At 58.5% G+C, this 19648-nt stretch overlaps 11 protein-coding genes across 11 annotated transcripts; 4 read left to right on the top strand and 7 right to left on the bottom strand.

The window, feature by feature from the left end:
- Positions 1-62: 62 nt before the first annotated feature.
- Positions 63-1899, bottom strand: SDRG_02793 (hypothetical protein). The gene is made up of 8 exons (XM_008608395.1): positions 1650-1899; positions 1458-1594; positions 1194-1405; positions 1023-1142; positions 842-973; positions 618-784; positions 447-561; positions 63-398 (listed from the first exon to the last, which is right to left on the bottom strand). The coding sequence occupies exons 1-8, from the start codon at positions 1844-1846 to the stop codon at positions 309-311; spliced, it is 1170 nt and encodes a 389-aa protein (XP_008606617.1). The 5' UTR covers positions 1847-1899; the 3' UTR covers positions 63-308.
- Positions 1900-2129: 230 nt separating this feature from the next.
- SDRG_02792 (hypothetical protein) lies at positions 2130-4440 on the bottom strand. Its single transcript, XM_008608394.1, has 14 exons — positions 4396-4440; positions 4293-4348; positions 4061-4245; positions 3939-4013; positions 3853-3894; positions 3733-3810; positions 3595-3684; positions 3444-3545; positions 3261-3398; positions 2959-3212; positions 2758-2911; positions 2602-2709; positions 2315-2557; positions 2130-2270 (listed from the first exon to the last, which is right to left on the bottom strand). Exons 1-14 carry the CDS (start codon positions 4428-4430, stop codon positions 2187-2189), a joined length of 1644 nt encoding a protein of 547 aa, XP_008606616.1. The 5' UTR covers positions 4431-4440; the 3' UTR covers positions 2130-2186.
- Positions 4441-4755: 315 nt separating this feature from the next.
- Positions 4756-7446, bottom strand: SDRG_02791 (hypothetical protein). Its single transcript, XM_008608393.1, has 6 exons — positions 7369-7446; positions 5967-7319; positions 5769-5914; positions 5544-5725; positions 5337-5503; positions 4756-5285 (listed from the first exon to the last, which is right to left on the bottom strand). The coding sequence occupies exons 1-6, from the start codon at positions 7394-7396 to the stop codon at positions 4888-4890; spliced, it is 2274 nt and encodes a 757-aa protein (XP_008606615.1). The 5' UTR covers positions 7397-7446; the 3' UTR covers positions 4756-4887.
- A 27-nt stretch (positions 7447-7473) lies between these two features.
- Positions 7474-8055, top strand: SDRG_02790 (hypothetical protein; the record flags this gene model as incomplete). Its single annotated transcript, XM_008608392.1, has 2 exons — positions 7474-7561; positions 7616-8055. The coding sequence occupies 2 exons, from the start codon at positions 7474-7476 to the stop codon at positions 8053-8055; spliced, it is 528 nt and encodes a 175-aa protein (XP_008606614.1).
- SDRG_02789 (60S ribosomal protein L27a) lies at positions 8012-8807 on the bottom strand. The gene is made up of 2 exons (XM_008608391.1): positions 8724-8807; positions 8012-8589 (listed from the first exon to the last, which is right to left on the bottom strand). Exons 1-2 carry the CDS (start codon positions 8724-8726, stop codon positions 8146-8148), a joined length of 447 nt encoding a protein of 148 aa, XP_008606613.1. The 5' UTR covers positions 8727-8807; the 3' UTR covers positions 8012-8145.
- A 394-nt stretch (positions 8808-9201) lies between these two features.
- Positions 9202-9697, top strand: SDRG_02788 (hypothetical protein; the record flags this gene model as incomplete). The annotated part of the gene is made up of 2 exons (XM_008608390.1): positions 9202-9332; positions 9376-9697. 2 exons carry the CDS (start codon positions 9202-9204, stop codon positions 9695-9697), a joined length of 453 nt encoding a protein of 150 aa, XP_008606612.1.
- Positions 9681-10458, bottom strand: SDRG_02787 (hypothetical protein). The gene is made up of 5 exons (XM_008608389.1): positions 10286-10458; positions 10081-10239; positions 9941-10033; positions 9826-9891; positions 9681-9779 (listed from the first exon to the last, which is right to left on the bottom strand). The coding sequence occupies exons 1-5, from the start codon at positions 10433-10435 to the stop codon at positions 9744-9746; spliced, it is 504 nt and encodes a 167-aa protein (XP_008606611.1). The 5' UTR covers positions 10436-10458; the 3' UTR covers positions 9681-9743.
- Positions 10459-10725: 267 nt separating this feature from the next.
- On the top strand, positions 10726-12462 carry SDRG_02786 (hypothetical protein). The gene is made up of 9 exons (XM_008608388.1): positions 10726-10990; positions 11036-11098; positions 11154-11205; positions 11257-11348; positions 11391-11542; positions 11589-11772; positions 11816-11957; positions 12011-12184; positions 12232-12462. Exons 1-9 carry the CDS (start codon positions 10749-10751, stop codon positions 12388-12390), a joined length of 1260 nt encoding a protein of 419 aa, XP_008606610.1. The 5' UTR covers positions 10726-10748; the 3' UTR covers positions 12391-12462.
- A 145-nt stretch (positions 12463-12607) lies between these two features.
- SDRG_02785 (hypothetical protein) lies at positions 12608-14377 on the bottom strand. Its single transcript, XM_008608387.1, has one exon. It carries the CDS (start codon positions 14270-14272, stop codon positions 12662-12664), a length of 1611 nt encoding a protein of 536 aa, XP_008606609.1. The 5' UTR covers positions 14273-14377; the 3' UTR covers positions 12608-12661.
- Positions 14378-15392: 1015 nt separating this feature from the next.
- On the bottom strand, positions 15393-16554 carry SDRG_02784 (hypothetical protein). The gene has a single exon (XM_008608386.1). It carries the CDS (start codon positions 16545-16547, stop codon positions 15426-15428), a length of 1122 nt encoding a protein of 373 aa, XP_008606608.1. The 5' UTR covers positions 16548-16554; the 3' UTR covers positions 15393-15425.
- Positions 16555-16866: 312 nt separating this feature from the next.
- On the top strand, positions 16867-18343 carry SDRG_02783 (hypothetical protein; the record flags this gene model as incomplete). Its single annotated transcript, XM_008608385.1, has 8 exons — positions 16867-17048; positions 17103-17148; positions 17197-17226; positions 17281-17346; positions 17396-17494; positions 17538-17627; positions 17674-17761; positions 17811-18343. The coding sequence occupies 8 exons, from the start codon at positions 16867-16869 to the stop codon at positions 18341-18343; spliced, it is 1134 nt and encodes a 377-aa protein (XP_008606607.1).
- Between the last annotated feature and the right edge of the window lie 1305 nt (positions 18344-19648).

Raw genomic sequence — 19648 nt, 5'->3', positions numbered from 1 at the left:
AATTTATACTTGTTGCGTTCCATCTGCTTCCACATAAAACAGAACGCAGATGAAACGGGGAGTGAGTTGCGAAATCTCTCTATTGATAACCGGACCTCAAGTTCGTCGGCATTCGAACCACCGAAGCACGGTATCAAAGGCGCAGCTCGCACATCACTGCTCTCTCGAGTAGCCGCGCTCCATGTACTGTAGTGCGTACATCCCCCACCCACGCAGCTGGCATTCGAGAAGATACCGAGAGGCCTGTCGCGAGCGAGTAGTAGCTACACGCAACAGCTGGGGACAGCCAAGGACGCGTGGGGATGCGATTACGTTGCCGCTTTTTTCTTCTTTTTCTTCTGTTTCGTTCGCTTCTTGCGTGGCCGGCGCTTGGGTGCGCGCTTCTTGCGCTGCAGTCCCTACCCGCAAAGACGATTTCGAATGCAATCCCTGCATGTAAAACGTACTTTTTCGACGGCCATTTTTCTCGCCAAGAGTGGGTTCTCGGGCAGCTTGGAGCCCGCGATCGGTAGCCGCTTCACGCACTCGTCATGGACGTGGTCTTCGGGCACAAAGAGCGCTCTACCGTGACAGTAATTCAAGCGGCGAGACGCGTGATAATATAGTGTCATGTATACCGTTCAAAGACGGCGTGGTCGAACACCAGGTTTTGGCGCTCAAACACGCGTCGAATCGCTTCGACCTCGTCTTCGTGCTGCTTGCGAAGACCACTGACGCCGATAGGTCCCGTCAAAGTCTGCTTTCGCGCTTTCGGCGCCGACCGGCTGCGGTCTCGCCCGGGCACCTTTCAATGTTTCAAAGTTTCAATGTTTCAATGTTTCAAGGGAGAGAAAGGCCGAACCTGCTGCAACCGGCGGGCTTCCATGGCCTGGACGATAATGTCGTCTTGGACGCTACCGGTCCCACCGACGACAACTCGGTTGGCTTGGACATCCTCAACGCGACGCCGCACCACTGACGACGGGTGCTCGTCCTGGGTCGACGTACATAACGCATTGTCCACGCCATAACGATATGTGTACGTGGTCTGTGACCAGCAACTTGCGCTGGAGGCCGCGCACGAGGGCCGAAGTCGCCGTGCGCGGTCGCTCGGGTATGCCATGGCTATCTCCGGGATCACACCTGCGAGGACTATCGATATCCTAGGACATCGAGACACTTGTCGCACGGCTCGCCACGAACAAATTACGTACTGCCGGGTCTGCCACCCCATCACTGTCGCCGTCACTGCTCGCGGACGACGCGTCATCGCTTAGTTGCCACAGGGGCACCTCGCGGTACGCTGTGGCCGAGACCGGTCGGCCATCGAGACGCGCCACCATTTCGTCAGCGTGGTCTTCGGACCGAAGGGTTCGCTTGCGTTGCACTTGCAGCACCGTGTGACCGTGCCGCTCGACGACGTGACCTAGATGACCAAATACGGTACAGCAGCCACTCGCGGATGCAATGCACGGTACTGCCCCACGACGATGTATCGTCTCGTGCAACGTCGTGGGACGGGCTCCAGGATACGCTGGTGCTGTCGCCGTCGCTGCAGACGCTCTCGTCGCGCGGCGTCGGCACTTGGTTGGCTGCCCACACTTCGGCAAACGAGCTAATGCAACAGCGACGTCGTATCACGTAAGAGTCTTGCCGCACGGTTGTCGTACATGGTGTCTCGAATGTTGCGTGGCGACGCGAGCGGTGGTGTGTGGGTAGACGACTTGCGCCGGGGGATCGGGGCCGCCGCCACGTAAGGGGCGTCGATTCTGAGCGACGTCGCGCGAAGAAGGCCGTCGCCAAGGACCTGCTTCGAAGCGTTGTCTGGGCGCGTGTTGCGATAGCGCATGCCATCGTGCGCCCGCATACTCCGCCGTCCGATGACCACAGTCTAAGTTTGGAGACGAACCCTACCCCGCCGGTCACGCACGTAGCTGACAACGGGAGTACACGATTTACATAGTACGTAGCTAGTAGCAAGAAAGGTCGGGTGTTGCTGGATAGGATTTGTCGAAGCACGAGTAGCTGTGACGAGAGACAAGTCCACGTAACCATTATACATTTTCAAATCCAAAAATTGGTGATTTGGCCCAAGCGATATCGTCAATGTCATCAACAAGCCTTGCCGCCCTGTACAAACTGTCGGGCGTCTCCAACGCGATAGATACGGGAACTTGCAAGGTGATTTATGTCGACTAATTAAAGAGCTACGCAGCGGCTTTGGCCTTCTTTCCTTTGGGTTTGCGCTTCTTGGTCTTCTTCTTCTTCTTGGTCGTCTTGCCTTCCTTGCTCTAGTGTTCAACATGACAAGCTGTACGCACTTAGAGCAAGCTACCTTGTGCAGACTATGGCGCAGACTGCCGAGGGGATTCTCTGGCAGCTTCGAGCCCGCGGTCGGAAGGCGCTTGACGCACTCGAGGCCAGGTCTGTCCTCGGGCGTCAAGAGCGCACGCTCAAAGACGTGCGCGTTAAAGGTCATGTGGTGGCGCTCGAACGCGGCACGGATCGCGTCGACTTCGTCGAGTTCTTCTCTCCGGAGCGCGCTCATGCCATGGCCCTTCTTGCCCTCAGTACGCACCTGTCTAGCAGTCGAGCACACTTCTTTCACAATGGGTGGTGTACCGACGGGCACTGCCGCGCGGTCGTCGCGGCGTGAAAGACCCGAAACTCCGAGTCCAGCGGCACGGGCTGCGTCGGCACGAGTCCGCGCACGTCCATCTTGTTTTTTTTCTGTCCACTGCCATAAGTTTTCAAACTACATAACTCTAGAACACCCACGCGCTTGACTCGCTGGAGCGGCGGCGTCTTGGCCGCCTCGGCCGGTACACTGAGCATGTACGAGGCCGGATAGTACGCCGCGGGCGGCGGCGCATCGGCCTCGGGTAGCATCGGCCGCACGTCGCCCATCGAGTAGCTTCGACCCATCGAGGTCCTACAAAAAGACATGATGACATACCGTTGTCACGATGAGTTGTCTACGGGGCGTGCACGCTGAGCGTGTCGCGGTGGGATATGCGCTTGAAGTTGGCAGGCAGCGGGTTTCGGAAGCGCATGCCGGTGTTGGCCGACGCCGCTTTTTTGATGACGACGGGCGCAGTGCCCATGAGACTTTTCGTCGGCGTCGGGCGCAGTAGATCCATATCATCTTGGTTGCTTAGCGCCGAAGACGTGGATGGTCGAGACGACGGCAGCACCGGCGTCGACTGCCGGTGCGTCATCATGCGCGACGACTCCTACGCAGGACCATCAACGCCCTGGGATACAACGCGACGGGCACCAACTTGTTTACGGAGGAGCTCGGCTTCGTCACGACTGCGCGTCATCGTCCACTGAAACAGTACGGACTGGACCTCGTTCGCCTGCACCTTGGCCTGCGCGTCTTCATCGCGGCGCTGGCGCCACACTTCATTGAGCGCAATCTCCATATCGGAATGATTATGTGTCGCTCGTGCCAAAAGAGCTACCTCGGCCACGGTCTCGGGGGTGTGAAACTTGTAGCCTGCGCGCTGTCGCTCGAGCTCGAGGAGCTCGGTTTGGTTGCTTTTGGGTGGCTCTGTCGCCACTACCTACCATGCGTTCTCAGCTAGCGCTGACGAGACAAGAAGAGCTTTGTACGGGTGGTGGCTGTGGCAGCGAAATGCCTTTCTCCTTGAGCTCGGCGATGCGGTGGATATGGGACGTTCGAAGATCGCGCTGCTCGTAGCGCTAACGACCTTGTCACGCTGTCGCCCAAGGATTGTATCAATGACGTACGAGTAGCTGCTCTGGCACTGGCGCGTCGGCAAAGGACACACGCGGCCGCACGTCAGCTGGTGTCGCGCCGCGATGGAGCTAGCAACCATGTCTCGTCAATGTAGAGCGATGTAGCGGCACCTTGATCGTCTCGAGCTTGGAGAGCGACGGCGCGCGAAGCATCTACAGGAGGTTTTCGCGCGCCTCAAATGAAAGTGGAGCAAAACCTCGTCGTGTTCGTTCCCAGTGCTTTCGATCCACTCCAGCGCGCGCGCGACGCAGGCCGCATGCATCGCACTTCGCTTCACGCAAGAATGAGTCGACGTTGGACATTGAGGAGCGCTCAAACCTTGGCTAATGCGCACTCGCGCATGAGTTCTCGGACCGCCATGTAGCGCATCGCGTCCCACTTGTCGTTTTGGCCAAAGACATATTCGTCCAACGTCTCGAGGTACGTGGCGTGCGCTTCGAACCCGCTCCCCGCAATGTCCTTTTGCTCGAGCGGTGGAAACAACGTGCGCTGGGCGAGAATTTCTAAGTGGCGTCATGTCAGTAGTCGTCACAACAGTCATAGGACGCACCCTCAATGCGCAGCGACTGCAGCGCAGACGGATGGAGCCGCCGGGTCGCGACGGCACTACAGACAAGGCGCGTCCGCTTCCGAGGTTCCACCAGCTTGCGTACATGAGATTGTCGACGCGGTGCAGCGGCGTCTCCATGTTACCTGCGCCACCCGAGAAATGATATCATTCATTATTATATTAGCCGACGCGGGTATATTTAGCTAGGCACTCACACTGGCGAGTAGATGCGACGAACGATCGTCGAGCTTGCGATAGTTACGCAGCATCACCCGGGTCGTAAAGGAGCTACGTCTTCGGCGTGTACGACTACAGTCTTCCACAGCATCGCAGTCAAGAACAGGCGCGCGTTATTGCATTGGGCTCTACCGACACCCTTAACGCTCGAGCTTACGAACCTCTAACCTCGTATCTCCCATTGGTGAGTTTCCATATCCCAAAAGACAAGATGAGGAGGAAGCGGTTGATCTCTACGACGTAGAACCACTCGCTCGACTCGATATGTATCGAGATGGGATACAACCGTAACCCTAATCCTCTAGCGACGACAACACAAGGTCGAGCAGCTACCTCAAATAATGTTCTGGACTGTCCATTAGTCCCAGCTATCGAGTGGGAAGGCGTCGGGGTCGCCGACGTAGCTGCTCTTCTTGCGCGGCCGTAGCTTGGCTTTCAACTTTTGACCTGCCGCGCGCACCAGACTTCGCTTGGCGCCGTCGCGGGTAAGCTGCTTGACCGCCTTTGCCGTCGCCTTCTTCACGCGCAACTCCTTTTGTCGTCGGGCGTCAATGTACTCGCCCGACTCGCCAAAGTGGTTCGGTTTGGCCGGCAGCAATAAAGTGGCTCGCCGAAGCGGTGCGGCCGCGAGCGCGTGGGGCCCAATCACAGCATCCCGCCGACGCAGTGCATAGATGTACGGGTCGGTCGTACCCGTCGGCACCTTGGCCTCGGCGGCGTGGGCCTCGAGGCCCCGCAACGCCTTGTCCTGCTCGTCTATCATACGAGGTGCAGCAACACTACTACACAGTACAGGATGTCGGATACCCAAGAGGAACTTGCGGAGGCTAAACGAGTTAGTGACGTCGATCGGGAGCTTTCCGCGCGCATTCCGCGTGCCAAGACTCTTCCATCGCGCAACGTGGGCGCTTGGCGGCTTGCCGTCGCACTCCAGTAGCGCTTTGGCCGCGTCCAGATGGTTGCGCCGCGACGCCCTATTGATTGTCGACAGCCGCTCGTGCACGAACTCCATACCAGTGCAAGGGCAGGTCGCCGCTGGCGTCGACCACGCTCACGCTGAGACCGTACTCGAGCAGTGCGCGGACGACCGGTGCGTGGCCCGCGCGCGCCGCGTCGTGCAGGAGGGTGAAGCGATTGCACACGCTGTCGAATTGGCCCAAGTTGGAGCCCTTCTCGACAAAGTACCGCACCAAATGCTACTCCAGTGGTCTAGAGCCATCATCGTACACTGTGTCGCACCTCGTGGCCCCACCAGCAAGCGAGCTGAAGCAGCGTCCGGCCATTCTCTGACTGCGCGTCGCGGAGGCGGAAGCTCGAGACACCGTCTTGCATGGTCCTTTTCGTTTCTTGTGCCACGAGATGGCTCATCTTCTCGACCGACCACCCTACCCAATTTGGTATCTGGTATCGAAAATACTACTACAAAGCAGCGCGCACCTTCAACGACCGCCTCCCAGATGGTGAGCTTGCACCGGTTGCGCTCTTCTCGGTACTGGGCTTGCGCGTACACGCGGTCTTGAAACGCGTGGTATCGCTGCTGCTCGGCTGCGCTGGCGCGTTGTCGCTGCGCGTCGGCATCCTTGGCCCGGAGCTTGAGGCCACTCGCCCAGCGTGCTTGCAGATACGCCACGTCGTACGAGCTTCGGCGCGGGCTCTTGGTTTCCGGTACTTCGGGCATGACAGTTGCGACGAGAGGCGGTGGTACTGCTTCCACTATCGGCGCTACGTCGACGGCAACGACGGCAGGTGTGATTGGTACATTGGCAGCCGCCTCCAGCTCGCGGACGCTCTCGACCGCCATTGTGACGGCGTCGTGCCAGTCGGCAAACACCTTGCCAGCGACCTTGGTCACGTCCATGCCGCGGCCGGTTTGCACCGCAGCCGGGCCCAGGGTTCTGCGGAAGATGGCTTCGCAGCGCCGGAGTGCCTTTTGCAGCACACTGGTCGTATCCCGCTGCTTGGACTCGGCGACCATCGTCGTGTAGGTAGCGTACGCAGCATTGAGCCGCGCCGCGTCCATTTCGCAAAAGCGAGCATCCTTCTCCAGGATAGTTCGGTGGAGTCGGACCGCGCCTTTCTGCACTTGAATGAGCGTCTCGTTGATGTCTTCATGCTTGGTTAAGAGAAGCGCTTGGTCTTGGAGCTCGCGGATGACGGCCTCGACAGCGGCAAAGGTTGACGTGAGCGACCGGAGCGTCGACTCAAACTCCGCATACAACGCAAGTAGCTCGTCCCGATCGAGATGACCTTCCGTGTCTTTGTTATCGTCGTCATTGTCTGTCGAAGAGGCATTGACAAAGGAGGGCGTCCGCAGCACGAGGAGGTTTGCAATGTCGGTGAGGAGCGACGCAATGTGCTTGGTCTTGCGCGCGTACGCTTCGTCGAGGACCGCGTCGCCCGTGTGCGACGTTGCGGGGGCACCGACGCGCAAGGCTGCCGCGCGCGTGCGTGCCAAGTGCGAGCGCAGTGCGCACTGCATCGTGAGCGCTGCCACGCTCTTGCGCTCGCGGAGCTCCTTGGAGAAGAAACGCGGCTTGGCGAGAGTCGTCTCGCCCGTGGACCCGTTGAGATAGTAGTACTGCCGACGACGCGGGTCATATTGTTGTATCCAGACGACTTCCTTGGACGTAGGCGTGCGCAGCATGGACGACGACTTGTACCGATCGGCGTCGCGACTCGTTGGCGACCGGCGCAGGAGCGATGGCGAGCCGCTCTGAAAGTCGTTCGAGTAGAGTGGCGAGGTTGATGGCACCGAGATCGTGAGGTGCTCGAGGTTGGCCTCGCTGCGCCCTACGTGGTTGCGCCTATGTAGGAAGCAGCGTGGCGCTTCGCCACGTACCTCGGGCCACCTTGGCCGACGCGTCCATCGCGCCGATCCGCGCCGGTTCGTTCGAAACGGTTTCCGGTTTGACATAGCAGTATCCGGTTCATATTCGAGCGTGCGATGGTTGACGGCGACCGCTTCGTCGCCACGCCGCATCATACCCGCTGGGACGCCGCCGCCACGCTCGCATGGGTCCATGGACAGCCAGGTAGATGCGTCGATCGTCGTCATGCGAGGTCGTAATGCAGTGTATGCCATGCAGGCTACGTGGATGCCCAAGCAGCGCGCACCGACACGACGCTCCTCGCCCGGTGGTTCTACGAAGCCAAGCGAATGGAAGCGCAACCGCGCAAAGAGAGCGACGCTGGCGTCTCGGCGTTCTGCTATGAGGCTCGGTATACGTGCCAGCCACACGCGCTTCGCGACGTGAGCCCGTTGACCACGATACCGGTCGACCACCGCCAAGGACTAATCGACGAAAGCTTGGTGTTCAAGACCATGCACAAAGGCTGCGTGGTGCATGTGGTTTGCTCCAGGCGGCAGTCGGAGCTTGCGATTGGCCTCGACAATTTCAGCGGCGTCGAGACCGCGGACGTAGCGAGCTTGCAACACAAGCTCGTTGCCCTCCTCGACCCAAGCCAGAAGCACCCGATCTCGTCACTACTCGAGTGGCTGCATGCGCGCCGAGGATCATTCGATTAACTCCGTGGTGTGATTTCCAGTTTGGTTAACCATTTACGTGTTGTCCACTTCTACCAAGAGGCGAGGATGGGCACTACTCATGTTGCGCATTTAAGCGGTCAACAAGCAGGCACCGCCGACAGCCTTGATCTTGTTCTCGGCTTCCTGCGAGAAGAACTTGGCCTTGACGATGACCGGGATGGCGGGGAGGCGACCCTTGCCGAGGACCTTGAAGTAGCCCGACTTGGTGACGTCAATGATGGGGGCCTTGCCGTCCTTGGACTTCTCGGCGGCCTCCTTCGTCTCGGCCGAGACGAGCGACCAGATCTTCTCAACGTTCACCGTGGGGCAGTGGAGGCGGTTCTTGAGGAGGTGGAAGCGGCGCATACCGACCTTACCGAAGTAACCAGGGTGGAACTTATCGAAGAGGATGCGATGGTGGTGCTGACCACCGGCGTTACCGCGACCACCCGGGTGCTTGCGGTGCTTGCCGATACGGCCGTGACCAGCGGACACGTGACCACGCTTCTTACGGTTCTTGTGGGCGGCGGTAGGCTACATCACAGCGGTCAGTCGTCGCCTGCGAGGGACTCTAATGCAGTGTCAAAGGCCCGGGAAGCAGGCCGCGGAGGCGGACGCCCTCGTACCCCGGGCCTTAGGCTTGGCTAAGCTTCGCATCGAGGACATACCATGTTGGTAGATGGAACTGAAAAGCAACACTAAGCTGCCGACCAAAATCGTATACAAAACCCGACTTCCGCTTCCAACCAAATATTACGCGCTGGTCCAGCCAATGCACGGACCAATCCGATGCCGGGACGGACCTCTCACACTGGATATTATGATGGGGCGCTCTGCGTTTCTATTGGCACAGCTAATGTATCCAGTTATAGAGGTGTATCGCTGTCTCGCCAGCTTACCAGGCTATAGAGCAGAGAGGGCAACTCGTCGAGTACCTGCATGGCATTGCTAGTGAGTCGACGGCTTGTCCGCAGAGTGTTTCAGTGAAGGCAACGTGCGGTGTTGTTGTCGCGTGCGTCTCGAATGGCGTGCAAACCTGCATTGGGGACTGTGTGGACTAGAAAGACGCAACGCGCCGTTTCGCCAGAGCATGGATCTTCCATCGAAGGTCCCATAAGCACACAATAAGATTGCTGTCGGCGAACAATGCTACCCACGACGCTCAAGGAGTCTTTCTTGCGCAACGACGAGGCGCCAGCGCAGGATGCGCGCAACACGCATCGGTTCCTAATGACGCTCGGTCTTGGCCTCGTGCTCTTCCTCGTCTCATTCTTCGTGTACGTCGACCAAACTGCACGTCCATGAGCTCATGTTCTGTAGGCTGCCACTGTCGATGGCGGCGTTTGGCGTGCTCTACTCGTTTGGGTCGCTTATCATTATGCTCTCGACGCTCTTCCTTGCGGGGCCGCGCCAGCAGTGGGCCAACCTCCAAGAGAAAAACCGACTGCCCTGCTTCACTGCGTACCTCTCGACGATTGGGCTCACGCTCGTCTTTGCGCTCTGCCCAGGTCTCTGGTTTCGCTCGATCTTTGTGTTCTTCTCCGTCTTTGTGCAGTGCTGTGCGCTCACGTGGTACTGCCTCAGCTACTTTCCCAAGGCACAAGCCGGCCTCCGCGCTTGCCTCCACTTTGCGTTTGGCTAACTTGATACAAACTTGATGTATTGCAAGTATGTTGGGCTGGCTACTGCTAGACAACGTCTTGCGGCATGACGCCCGAGAGGGTCTACAGTTGATGCACACTCGTCACGGCTTTGTTGGTCAGAATGTACCTTCTCAATCGTGTCGAATTCTGCAAGTAGATCATCTACTTGATCTTTCGTCATCTCAAAGCGCACCTGACTGCCCATGAGATGACCACGAAAGCGCTCGGAAGGAATGGACTACCTCGCGCTGGGCACCGTTGGCATCTTGGAGCAAGAGCAGGAGCACGAGAACGGGGTAGAGCACTCCGTGGAGCGTGCTGCTCGTCATGACAAGCTACAAGGCGTCACAACCGACGCATCCCAAAACGAGACGTAGCCTACCCGAACCGTGTAGTCGAAGCTGACAAGGTGCGTCGGCGTCAATGCAATCGCTTGGCGCACGAGGTACCGATGCACGTCGGGCTTGCGCGCCTCCAGAATATCATGCGCCGTCTTGGCTACATCAGCGGGCACGCCAAAGCGCCCAGCGAGGGCTTCGTGCTAGCCCAGATAGAGGCGTGCCATCGAGCTGCAGGTCGCTTCGTACCTCGTCGGCAGGCGTGGCCATGGCCTCGAGGATGTACGCGAGCCACGTCTCGGACCGAGGGGCTTCGCCTCTCCCCATGGCATCACATGCATCGTGCAGAATGACCTCCAGGCGGTCCGCTGTCATGGACGGCCGCGTGCGTGCTGCCATCTTCGCCCGTTGTATCTTTCGAGCACACCAAATACTGCCCATCACAAACATTCACACACTTCGTATGTATATAGTGTACGATTCTACCCCGGCTCGCAACCAGCATCGGCCGCAAGTTGACAGCACAATCCCTTTGCACAAGTCCTTGGAAAGCACCAAGGGATGCCCAATGCAACGCCACTCATTGCTGCTAGCATGGTCGCTGGGCAAAGCTGTCGCGTATCAAAGACCGATGCAGGCAGATTCATACTATTTAAGAAAGCTGTATTTGCACGTAAAAAGTGTTGGCACAGTTTTGCAGGAAGCTTGCACCATGGGCAAGGAGGCCAACATCGTTGCCATCGCGGTCCTCTCGCGGGCATGGGTCTCGACCATGGCGATGATCAGCGCGTACCTCATCACGCCCTACGATACATCTGCAACGTCTTCGTCCATCTTCCGCGCCTTTGCCACATGGGACGGCGTCTACTACGTCGACATGGCAGCCGATGGCTACGGCTACGAGAACACCCATGCGTTCTTTCCGCTCTTTGGCCTCCTGGCACGCTACGCCAGGTACAATCGCCTAGCTCATCTTTAGCTCACTTCGCCATGGCGCAGCGTGCTTCTTGCCCCGTTCTGCGCTCCGCAAACGGCCATCTTGGTGGCAGGCTGGTGCATCAGGTACGTGCAACCACCATCGTCGTCCCGCGATCATGCTAACGCACCTTGATGACAGCAACGTGAGCTTTGTCCTTGCCGCGCGCTACCTCTACCGTCTCGGGCAACTGGTATCCTGCGCTTCATCGCCGGTACTGTCGTGCTCATGCTCTCACTGGTAGCTTCTCCAGAACGAGACGTTGGCGCGCCGCTCGGCCATCTTCTTTTGCTTTTGCCCCTCTGGCATCTTTATGTCGTCGTGCTACAGTGAGAGGTAGCCTTGCCATCTCGTCGACCGCGCCTCACACGGTCCTAGCTTGATGTGCGTCCTGAGCTTTGGTGGCATGTACTACCTCGAGCTCTACCGCACGTCGGCGCCGCATCGGTCCTCGACGCTGTACCTCGTGCTGAGCGCGATCCTGTTTGGCCTGTCGTCCGCCACGCGCTCCAACGGCATTCTTTTGTCTCGTACGTCTCGGTTCCTCTACGGGTATAGCATCCTGCTGTGGCGTAGTGTACATTGCCTACTACCGCCTTCTCGCGTCGCCCTCGCCAACCCAAGCGCTCATTTCGTTTCTGCGCTACTGGGTCGTCACTGCGCTGCTCGGCGTCGTGGCCATTGGGCCCCAACTGGTCTACTTTGCGTTTGGTATTGCCGCCTACTGCCCGTCCTTGTCGCCGTACACGGCATCTTTTGCGTACGTCTAATGCAAGACGTCATCCGTATCGGTGTTGCTCTAGATCTCTTGTCGGCCTCACGTCCAAGCTCGCCATCGATCGGCCGTGGTGCGCCAACGTCGTGCCCAACGTCTCGGCCATGTACATGTTTATTCAGAAAGAGTACTGGGGCGTTGGCCCGTTTGCCTACTACCAACTGAAGCAGGTCGAAAGATCGCTCGTTCACATGTGAAACTCACTTCAAGTTGAACGATCTAGATCCCCAACTTTGCGCTGGCGACGCCGATGTTGCTCCTCTCGTCGTACGCGCTGCTGTCGTACTGGCGTCCACGGACGCGTTCTGCCGCCGTGGTGCTGCCGTCGCCGCTGCAGCCCTACATGGCGCATCTCGCCTTCCTGCTTGCAAATGCCCTTGTCGTGCTCCACATCCAAGTACGCGCGCTTGGATGGATGCCACGTCTCTCATATGCAACTATTAGGTGCTGACGCGGTTCCTCTGTGCCAACCCGCCGATCTTTTGGGCTGCGGGCCACCTCTCGATGACGCACCCGACGGCGAGCAAGGGGCTTCTGCTGTATGCGCTTGGCTTTAGCGTTCTCGGCGCAGTCCTCTTCCCGTCGTTTTATCCGTGGACTTGAGGATTTCGTCATGAGAACGATTTCTAGACCTGTAAATCGCACTTGAATCGGCAGCTACTACATCACTCCTCAGGGCTGCTACTGCTGTTGGCTCTAGTTGAAGAGCATCTAGTTGGTGTGGCCTCTCGTACAGGAGCTGGGTTCATGGGCTGCTCGGTAGACTGTTCGGGCTTCGACAGGTACTTCCCTTGTGGTGCAGTTTCCAGTGGATAAAACAGCGGCTTGCAACGTACAGAGTTTGAAATTAAATAAAACGCAAAAGAAAACAAAGCTACGACGTGACCCACGACGTGGGCGGCGACGACGTGAGGTGCCGAGACGGGTCCGAGTGCGAAAAGACGGACGAGAGACGCGACCGGTGCGGACGCGCCGACTGCGAGAGCACGGCGTTGCTGCTGCTACTGCGCCGGCGGCCGTCCAAGCCGCCGACGTTGATCGAGTGGCGAAGGCCCTTGTCCGAGCGCGTGAGGAGCTGCGTGACCGAGTCCTTCCCGACGCAAATGCGACAGAGGTTCTCGACGCCGTCGTTGCCGTGCACTTGGAGGTTGCACGACCCGCAGACAACACCCGTGCACATGGAGCAGCCGTACCGGACAGCACCGAGGAGGTCGCGGCAGCACTTGCACGCATCTCCCTTCTCGTCAAGCGGCGGCGCGAGGTGCAGGTTCAGGTCCAGAAGCGACACGCTCTCTGCAACGTCGTCGCCGAGCTCGCTCGAGGACGATGGCGACGACGACGCGGTGCCTCGGAGGTCGCGCTCGATCGGGCGGTCCTTGAAGCTCTGGTTGTTGCAGTACATGGCGTCGTAGATCGTATCAAAGACCGAGACGTTGACGTTTTTCGACTTGGCAAGCGTGGCCGTGGCCACGTCCTCGTCGTCGTCGGCTTGCTGCGCGTGAACGCAGTCGGTGCAGATGCGGACGGCGGTCGGCGCCGACTTGTACGGGAGCCAGACCTCCATTTTCGGCGAGCACGCATCGCACGCGATCTCACCGCAGAGCCGGCAGTGGTGGCGCCGCTTGGAAAAATGAAACTTTGCGTTGCAAATGTGGCACGTGGTCCGGTTGTCGTTGGCAACCCAGTTTTGAATTTGCGGGTGGAGCGGGTTGAGCTTCCGGTCGCGGAACGTTCGACTGAGGCGGCGGCTCACGACCACGTCTTCGAGCTTGGCCATTTGCGCGACGAGCTTTTGATATCGGCTCCGACGCGGCAAGTTGATGAGCGCCGTCTCGAGAAACGAGACGACAAACTGCACCTCGACACCCAATGGCGCGTCGGACGGGTTCAAGGACGGGTTGGGCACCTTGCGCACCATGACGCCTCGCGGTGAGATCGACTTGAGCTTCGTGTTGGCGGGCAGCGGGTGCGTTGGCGGGTCGTCTAGGAGCGACGACGACTGCATGACGCGCACAAACATGTCGGGCTTGGGCTGCGATGCATAGTCGTCGCGCCAATCGGGCACGAGCGTGCCTTCAAAGTCGAGGAACGAGCACTGCCAGCGACTCTTGAGGATCGTGCCCTGGTCGGCAATCACGCGCTTGAGGCTCGCGACGCCTGTGTCCCGCTTCTGCCGATACACTTGGGTGCAATGGCGGTGCTTGCCGCCAAAGAAGAATTGGACGGCGTCGTTCATGGCGGTCTTCTCCGAGTTGATGAGGATCGGAAGAAGCTCATGGAGCTCGGCGGCCACAAAGACCGTCGACCGCACGAGGTACAAGGTCGTCTCGCCGCCGCGCTTGACGACGCGCTCTTCGAGGCGCAGCTTGCTCGCGCTCGTCGTCGACTGCGACAGCAGCGTGTACTCGCCCACGTCGCCAAAGCTGAAGAGGCTCAATGACGTCCGCGCTTGGCTCTCGAGGTCGTCCATGAGGTTGGCTTCCATGGGCCTCGTATTGCGAGGACGAAGCGAAAATGGACCTCGACGTCCTACTCCATGCAATTCTTCAGCGCCAGCTGCCACGCGCTACACCGTCGTAGGAGACCGCGCGCTATTTTAATGTATTTCTTTCCATAGGCATACAAACGCGTCATATATAAAATACTCGACCACGACATTAGCCAGCAGCGGGGCTTCCGCGTGAAAAATGACGTGTGTTTTCAAAATGTTTTTTCACGTGTGTTTCCGGTGCGACACGAAGGCGTCGTGGAGACACTGGAGACGCTGTGGAGACTGGTGCTGCGATGTGATCTTTGCGCTAAATCGATCGCAAGAAATTGCTGTTGACGCAGACTCGGACCACGTCGTGTCCAGCCTCTGGCTCGGGCAAGAGGCTTCTGCATGACGACGCACCAAGAGTTTATAGGACGACGTTCGGACACGTTCGTTCGGCCCTTTCGATTCTCGTAGACTAATGGCTCGCTCGCAACGTGACGGCCACGGTCACCATGGAGTGGGATGCCACTGGCGATATGCCTTCCGTCATCTGTGCATGGAGGCCAATGTCGATTGTGAGGCGAATGATGCCAACGATGATGCTACGTCGTCTGCCTGAGTACACATGCGAAGACGCCTCGATCGTCGCATGCAAACGACGGAGACGTCGACGAAGGAGAAGGCAATGAGAAGATCCTGGGCTGCGACGTGCCAGAGCTGGTTTGTTGGTGGCCCGGTTTACAGAGACACGACTGGTCGGTGGCAATCTATATTTCACACGTGAGAAATCACCGTGGCGTGCCAGGTGGAGCCAGGGAGCATCCAAGTGGGCCGGTGCCATCCAGCTACGGAATCCCCAGTCGCCAGAGTCGCAGCTTCAAGGTCCAAGGTGTAATACATCGACGGTCACATGCGTATGCGCTCGAATCTTGCATCATACTAGTATGCAGGCGGCTTCGCCATTAACAGCCTCGTACAGTACGACGCTACTTTCCATTTAAGCGTGGGATGCGCTTGTTGGAGACGCGCTTTGATCGCCAGTGCCACGCGCGCGCAGCGCAGAGGACACGACGCAAGACCAACGTCAAGTGACGGCAAGCGCAGCTGCCACCCAGGGTTCGATCGCACATGACGCGTCAAAGTACATGGAATTCTTCATTAGTCATCGGGTGAGTCGCAAGCCACCGGCAAGCCATTGCCGCTGGATGTCTTTGCGTGCCGACCGACTCGCGTTGTTATCGGCATCGACACGGTGCCGCCGGTACCACGCGTCCGCGCCTCGCACGTGCGGTATCGACAACGTTTCGGCCGCCGTCTCGATGGTTGCGACAGCGTCCATGAGCTCGGGAAGTGACTGCGTTGCGGCCAAGAGCGCGGTGGCATCCATGACGGACGCCCGGGCGAGCTGACGCATGGGTGCATGCAGCATGCGAACCACATGGGCCTTCTCGGTCCGGTGAAAATTGACGCCCACGAGGGGCGACGCGGTCGCCAGGCCCAAGTACTCGCGTGCGAGCTGAAACGGACTCACGTCCCGGCCGCTAAAGAGCGCTGGGTTCTCGAGAAGCGCCTCCGCCGACATGACCGCGTCGGCACCCGTCGCGGCCCTACACGCTGCCACGTCATCGAACGTTTCAATGTTGCCGTTGGCGACGACCGGGATCGAGACGCGCGCTTTGATAGCCGCGATCGCCGCCCAGTCAGCACGCCCCATTTTCTTGCCGCTCATGACGCGGTTGCGTCCGTGTACTGTAATTGCAGCGGCACCGGCAGCTTCGATCTGATCCACGAGCCGCAACGTGGCTTGGAGACCACGGTTCGTAGGGTCCGCGCTGCCTTCATCGATGATACGGATCTTGCACGTGGCGGGAATTGACAAGTTCTGAGTCCAGCACTGGAGAATGTCGACAATCGTGTTTGCCTCGCGCAGAAGGTACGAGCCGTAATGGCCCTTGCGCGCAATGGGTTGCGGGCAACCCAAGTTGAGGTCGACAGCGGTTGCACAGCCCTCGACGACTTTGGCGGCAGCTAGCAGTATCTTGGGGTTGTCGCCAGCAAACTGGACGATCGTAGGACCTTCGTCGGCCATGATGTCGAGCCGCTGGGCTTGGTACGTCGTGTCCGAGAGGAAGACCTTGGCGTGTAGCATCGGCGTGTAGCACAGCTGCGCTCCGTACTGGCGGCAGAGCTGCCGGAACGCGTACTCGGACTGGTCGACCATCGGCGATGCCACGTATATCGGACGTCCAAGGTCCTGCCAGAACGTCGACGACGGCGCGCTCATCGTGGTCCAAAAATGTGACCATGGCGACCAATCCTGCCTCGCCACTAAATACACGCAACCAGCCGACGCAGATAAGCACACAGAAGATGCATGGACGGTCAAACTCGCCTAGAGCACATAGTACTTTCAAGTACGACAACGAAAAACATGTCTTTTGGCTTTGGCCGGGTGGCAGGATACTTGGCGTCGCTGTCCCAACGACACAGCAGCCAATTTGCGTGATTCTAGCCAAATCACCGAGCCAATCCCAGCCCTTGTCCGTATAATGCACCATCTATCCGGTTGCGACACCTATCTTTGGCGTGTCAAATCAATCCTCATGACCGACGGCAGCTACGACGACGAGGCGCGCCAGCTCGCCAAGTGGAAGCGACGCATCGCCGAGAACAAGTACATTCGCGAGCGCGGCCTTCTCGAGCAGTCCAACCTTCTCTCGTATGCGATGCACAAGCTGAGCCACCAGCGCGTACCGCTGAGCCTCAGTGACCGCTTTACGATCTGGTTTTGTCATTGCATCATACTAGTACGCATGTATCGACATTCTAGTTCTGATAGGCGCTTGCTCCAGCGCGGCTACGATGTCAACGAGCGCGACGACTCGGTTCGTCAACACGGCTTGATTGTGTCACCTCACGAAGCAGCATATTAGGGCGTCCCCCCCATCGTCCACGCGGCTGCGGTACGATAACCTCATACTACCGCGTAGGAGAAGGATGCGACGCTGTTCTGGTAGCATGGCTGGCTCTTCTTCGTGCACATGTTTTTAAACTACGACGGCGACATCAACGTGACGTCGACGGTACTACGTGGTGCGACCACGAGTTGACGTCGTCATCGTGCAAGTCTAGATTCAAGAGACGGCCGTGTGCGCCGCGTGCCGACGCCAGCGCTCGGCACTTCTTCGATACCTTGTTTTGCGCGGCGCCGACTTGGACGTGTGCGACAAGGTGTCCATTGTTCGAGCAGCCACGTTTTCGTACCTCCCACTAGTCGGGGTTTTCGTGTCTTCGGTGGGCTACCAAGCACCAAGACGTCGGGATGCTCAAGCTACTCTTACGCTACGGCGCGTCCGTCACAAAGGTACCAAACGCCACCACTTGTCCATACTGTGAGTTGGAGACTCTAGGACTGCGGTACGTCCCAGAACTCGGCCATGGACTGGGCGCGCGACTACCAGAACGACGCGATGCTAGCGCTTCTTGAGCGGGCCTTGCGTACCTCTTGTTGCTATCGACGTCTCGCCTCATGCTGCACTGCGTTTAGTCAAAGAGAAGAAAGCGACACTCGCCATGCTCGAAGCCAAAGGATCCACAAAGACCATACGGAAACGTGCCAAAGAGGCGGCGACCACCGAGGTAGCGCCAGAGATCGTTGTCAAGACACTGTGCGCAGAAGAACGCCTCGAGGATACAGCGTTGAGTGTGCGCGAGCGTCGGGCACGGGTGCGTCGCGACCAGCAACAGCGCGACCGTATCGAAGCCCACGAGCGGCACGCAAAAGCGGCGTTCCAAGCGCGGACCCAAGCCGTGATTCAGTCGCTTCGGCCGGTCGAGCACCATAGCACGGGCGTCATCGTGGCGATGGAGACAGAGTGGCGCAAGGTCAAGTCCATGCACTGGCAACTATGCCCGCTACCGCCCAAGGTCGACACGCAGACACAAGCGTTTGTAGACCTCAAGCGCATCCAGGACCTTGCTTGCGCTGCCAGCGATGACATCCTGGACGACCCTCCGACACCGCGCCTTCCAAGGCAAAAAGCGCCTTCCATGGCTTTCTACTGCCCAACGTCAAAGTAAGCCGACCGTTTGAAGAGGGTGTTTCTCTTCTTCTACAATGACGAGCGTCAGCAACTTGCCCTTCGACCATTTACCGGTACTCGTGCAAAGAAGGACGTTGAAGGTGGCCAACGAAATGGATGCGATGGCGGCCGCATCTGATTGGCTGTGGCATGGATAACATGAGCCAATCCAGTGGCGGCATGAATGACGTGGCGCGCTCGGGTTGCAGGCAAGCACTGGTGCGGAGTGATGGGAAGGCCAGCTTCGGTGGAGGCCGTTTAGAACGCAACAAGATGGGAGCAACAAGGCTCAGTTGCCCATTGTATCCATCGCGCGCATCGCCCCTCGACGCGCAGCGTGCGACGGCATGGTCCAAGTCGTCGCTTCCGGCATATATCGAGTCGCCGTGTGCCTCTTGTCGTAAGTATGCTCTGCAACCACGCCACCGAGCCACAGTCGATGTACGACGTTGCCACGGACGGATGAAACGATGTGCTTTCGTGGCGACGCTGTTGATCCACTGGTGGCGCGTCAGCTTGGTTGCAAAACAGACGTACGACCAGAGGACACGTTGCAACTCGACTCTCATCGACCGTCTTGGCGGGTGCTGGCGACTTGTTGGTACATTTACGCTTGTAGATACCTCGTTATCATAGGCATTATCAAGATGAAAACGATGCGCGTCGACTGACCAAGTTCGAGCCAAATCTGACGAGTGAGCGAGAAGAAGTCCGACACCGTAGCCTCACTTTGTAAAATCGACCAAAGCCATTTCCCATACCTTTCGTTCATCCGTCCACCACAAGTCCTAAAGCCTAGTGAGCGCTACGCGTCACGGCGTCACTGGCGCCTATCCGCGATGAAGGATGAGCTGGATTTCCTTAAATCCTGCCGCGTAACCAACCGCCGTAGCGCTTGTGCCAAGGGCCGTGACGACGCGTCACGCGGAACGCCCGCAGCCCGAGGCCTCCTAAGACGAGTCAAAGCACTTGATGCTCGCGCGAGCATACGAGCAAGGGACATACATACATCTCCTTGATACCAGGCTCGACCTTGGTGGCTGTTGCCGTCCCGAGGCTGGACAAAATTTTGATCCCACTAATTTTGCCGTGGTTTGAGCAATAGGATTGGCTTAGCCAAATACACCACGTATCATTGGTCCATTAATGGCCAATCGGCAGGCCAGAAATGACAAAGTTTGATCCGCTGCAATTCAATCACCAATTCGTCAAGCTTCTCGCGTAGCGACGTCTACACACGCCAAGGAAATACTTATTTATCTATTCCCTTTGTATCGTCCTGTCGTCAGGATGCAGCGATATT

Source organism: Saprolegnia diclina, assembly GCF_000281045.1.
Source record: "Saprolegnia diclina VS20 unplaced genomic scaffold supercont1.6, whole genome shotgun sequence".
NCBI classification, from domain to species: Eukaryota; Oomycota; class Saprolegniomycetes; order Saprolegniales; family Saprolegniaceae; genus Saprolegnia; species Saprolegnia diclina.
Note: the sequence above shows the minus strand (reverse complement) of the source record. Positions and strands in the feature narration are given on the sequence as shown.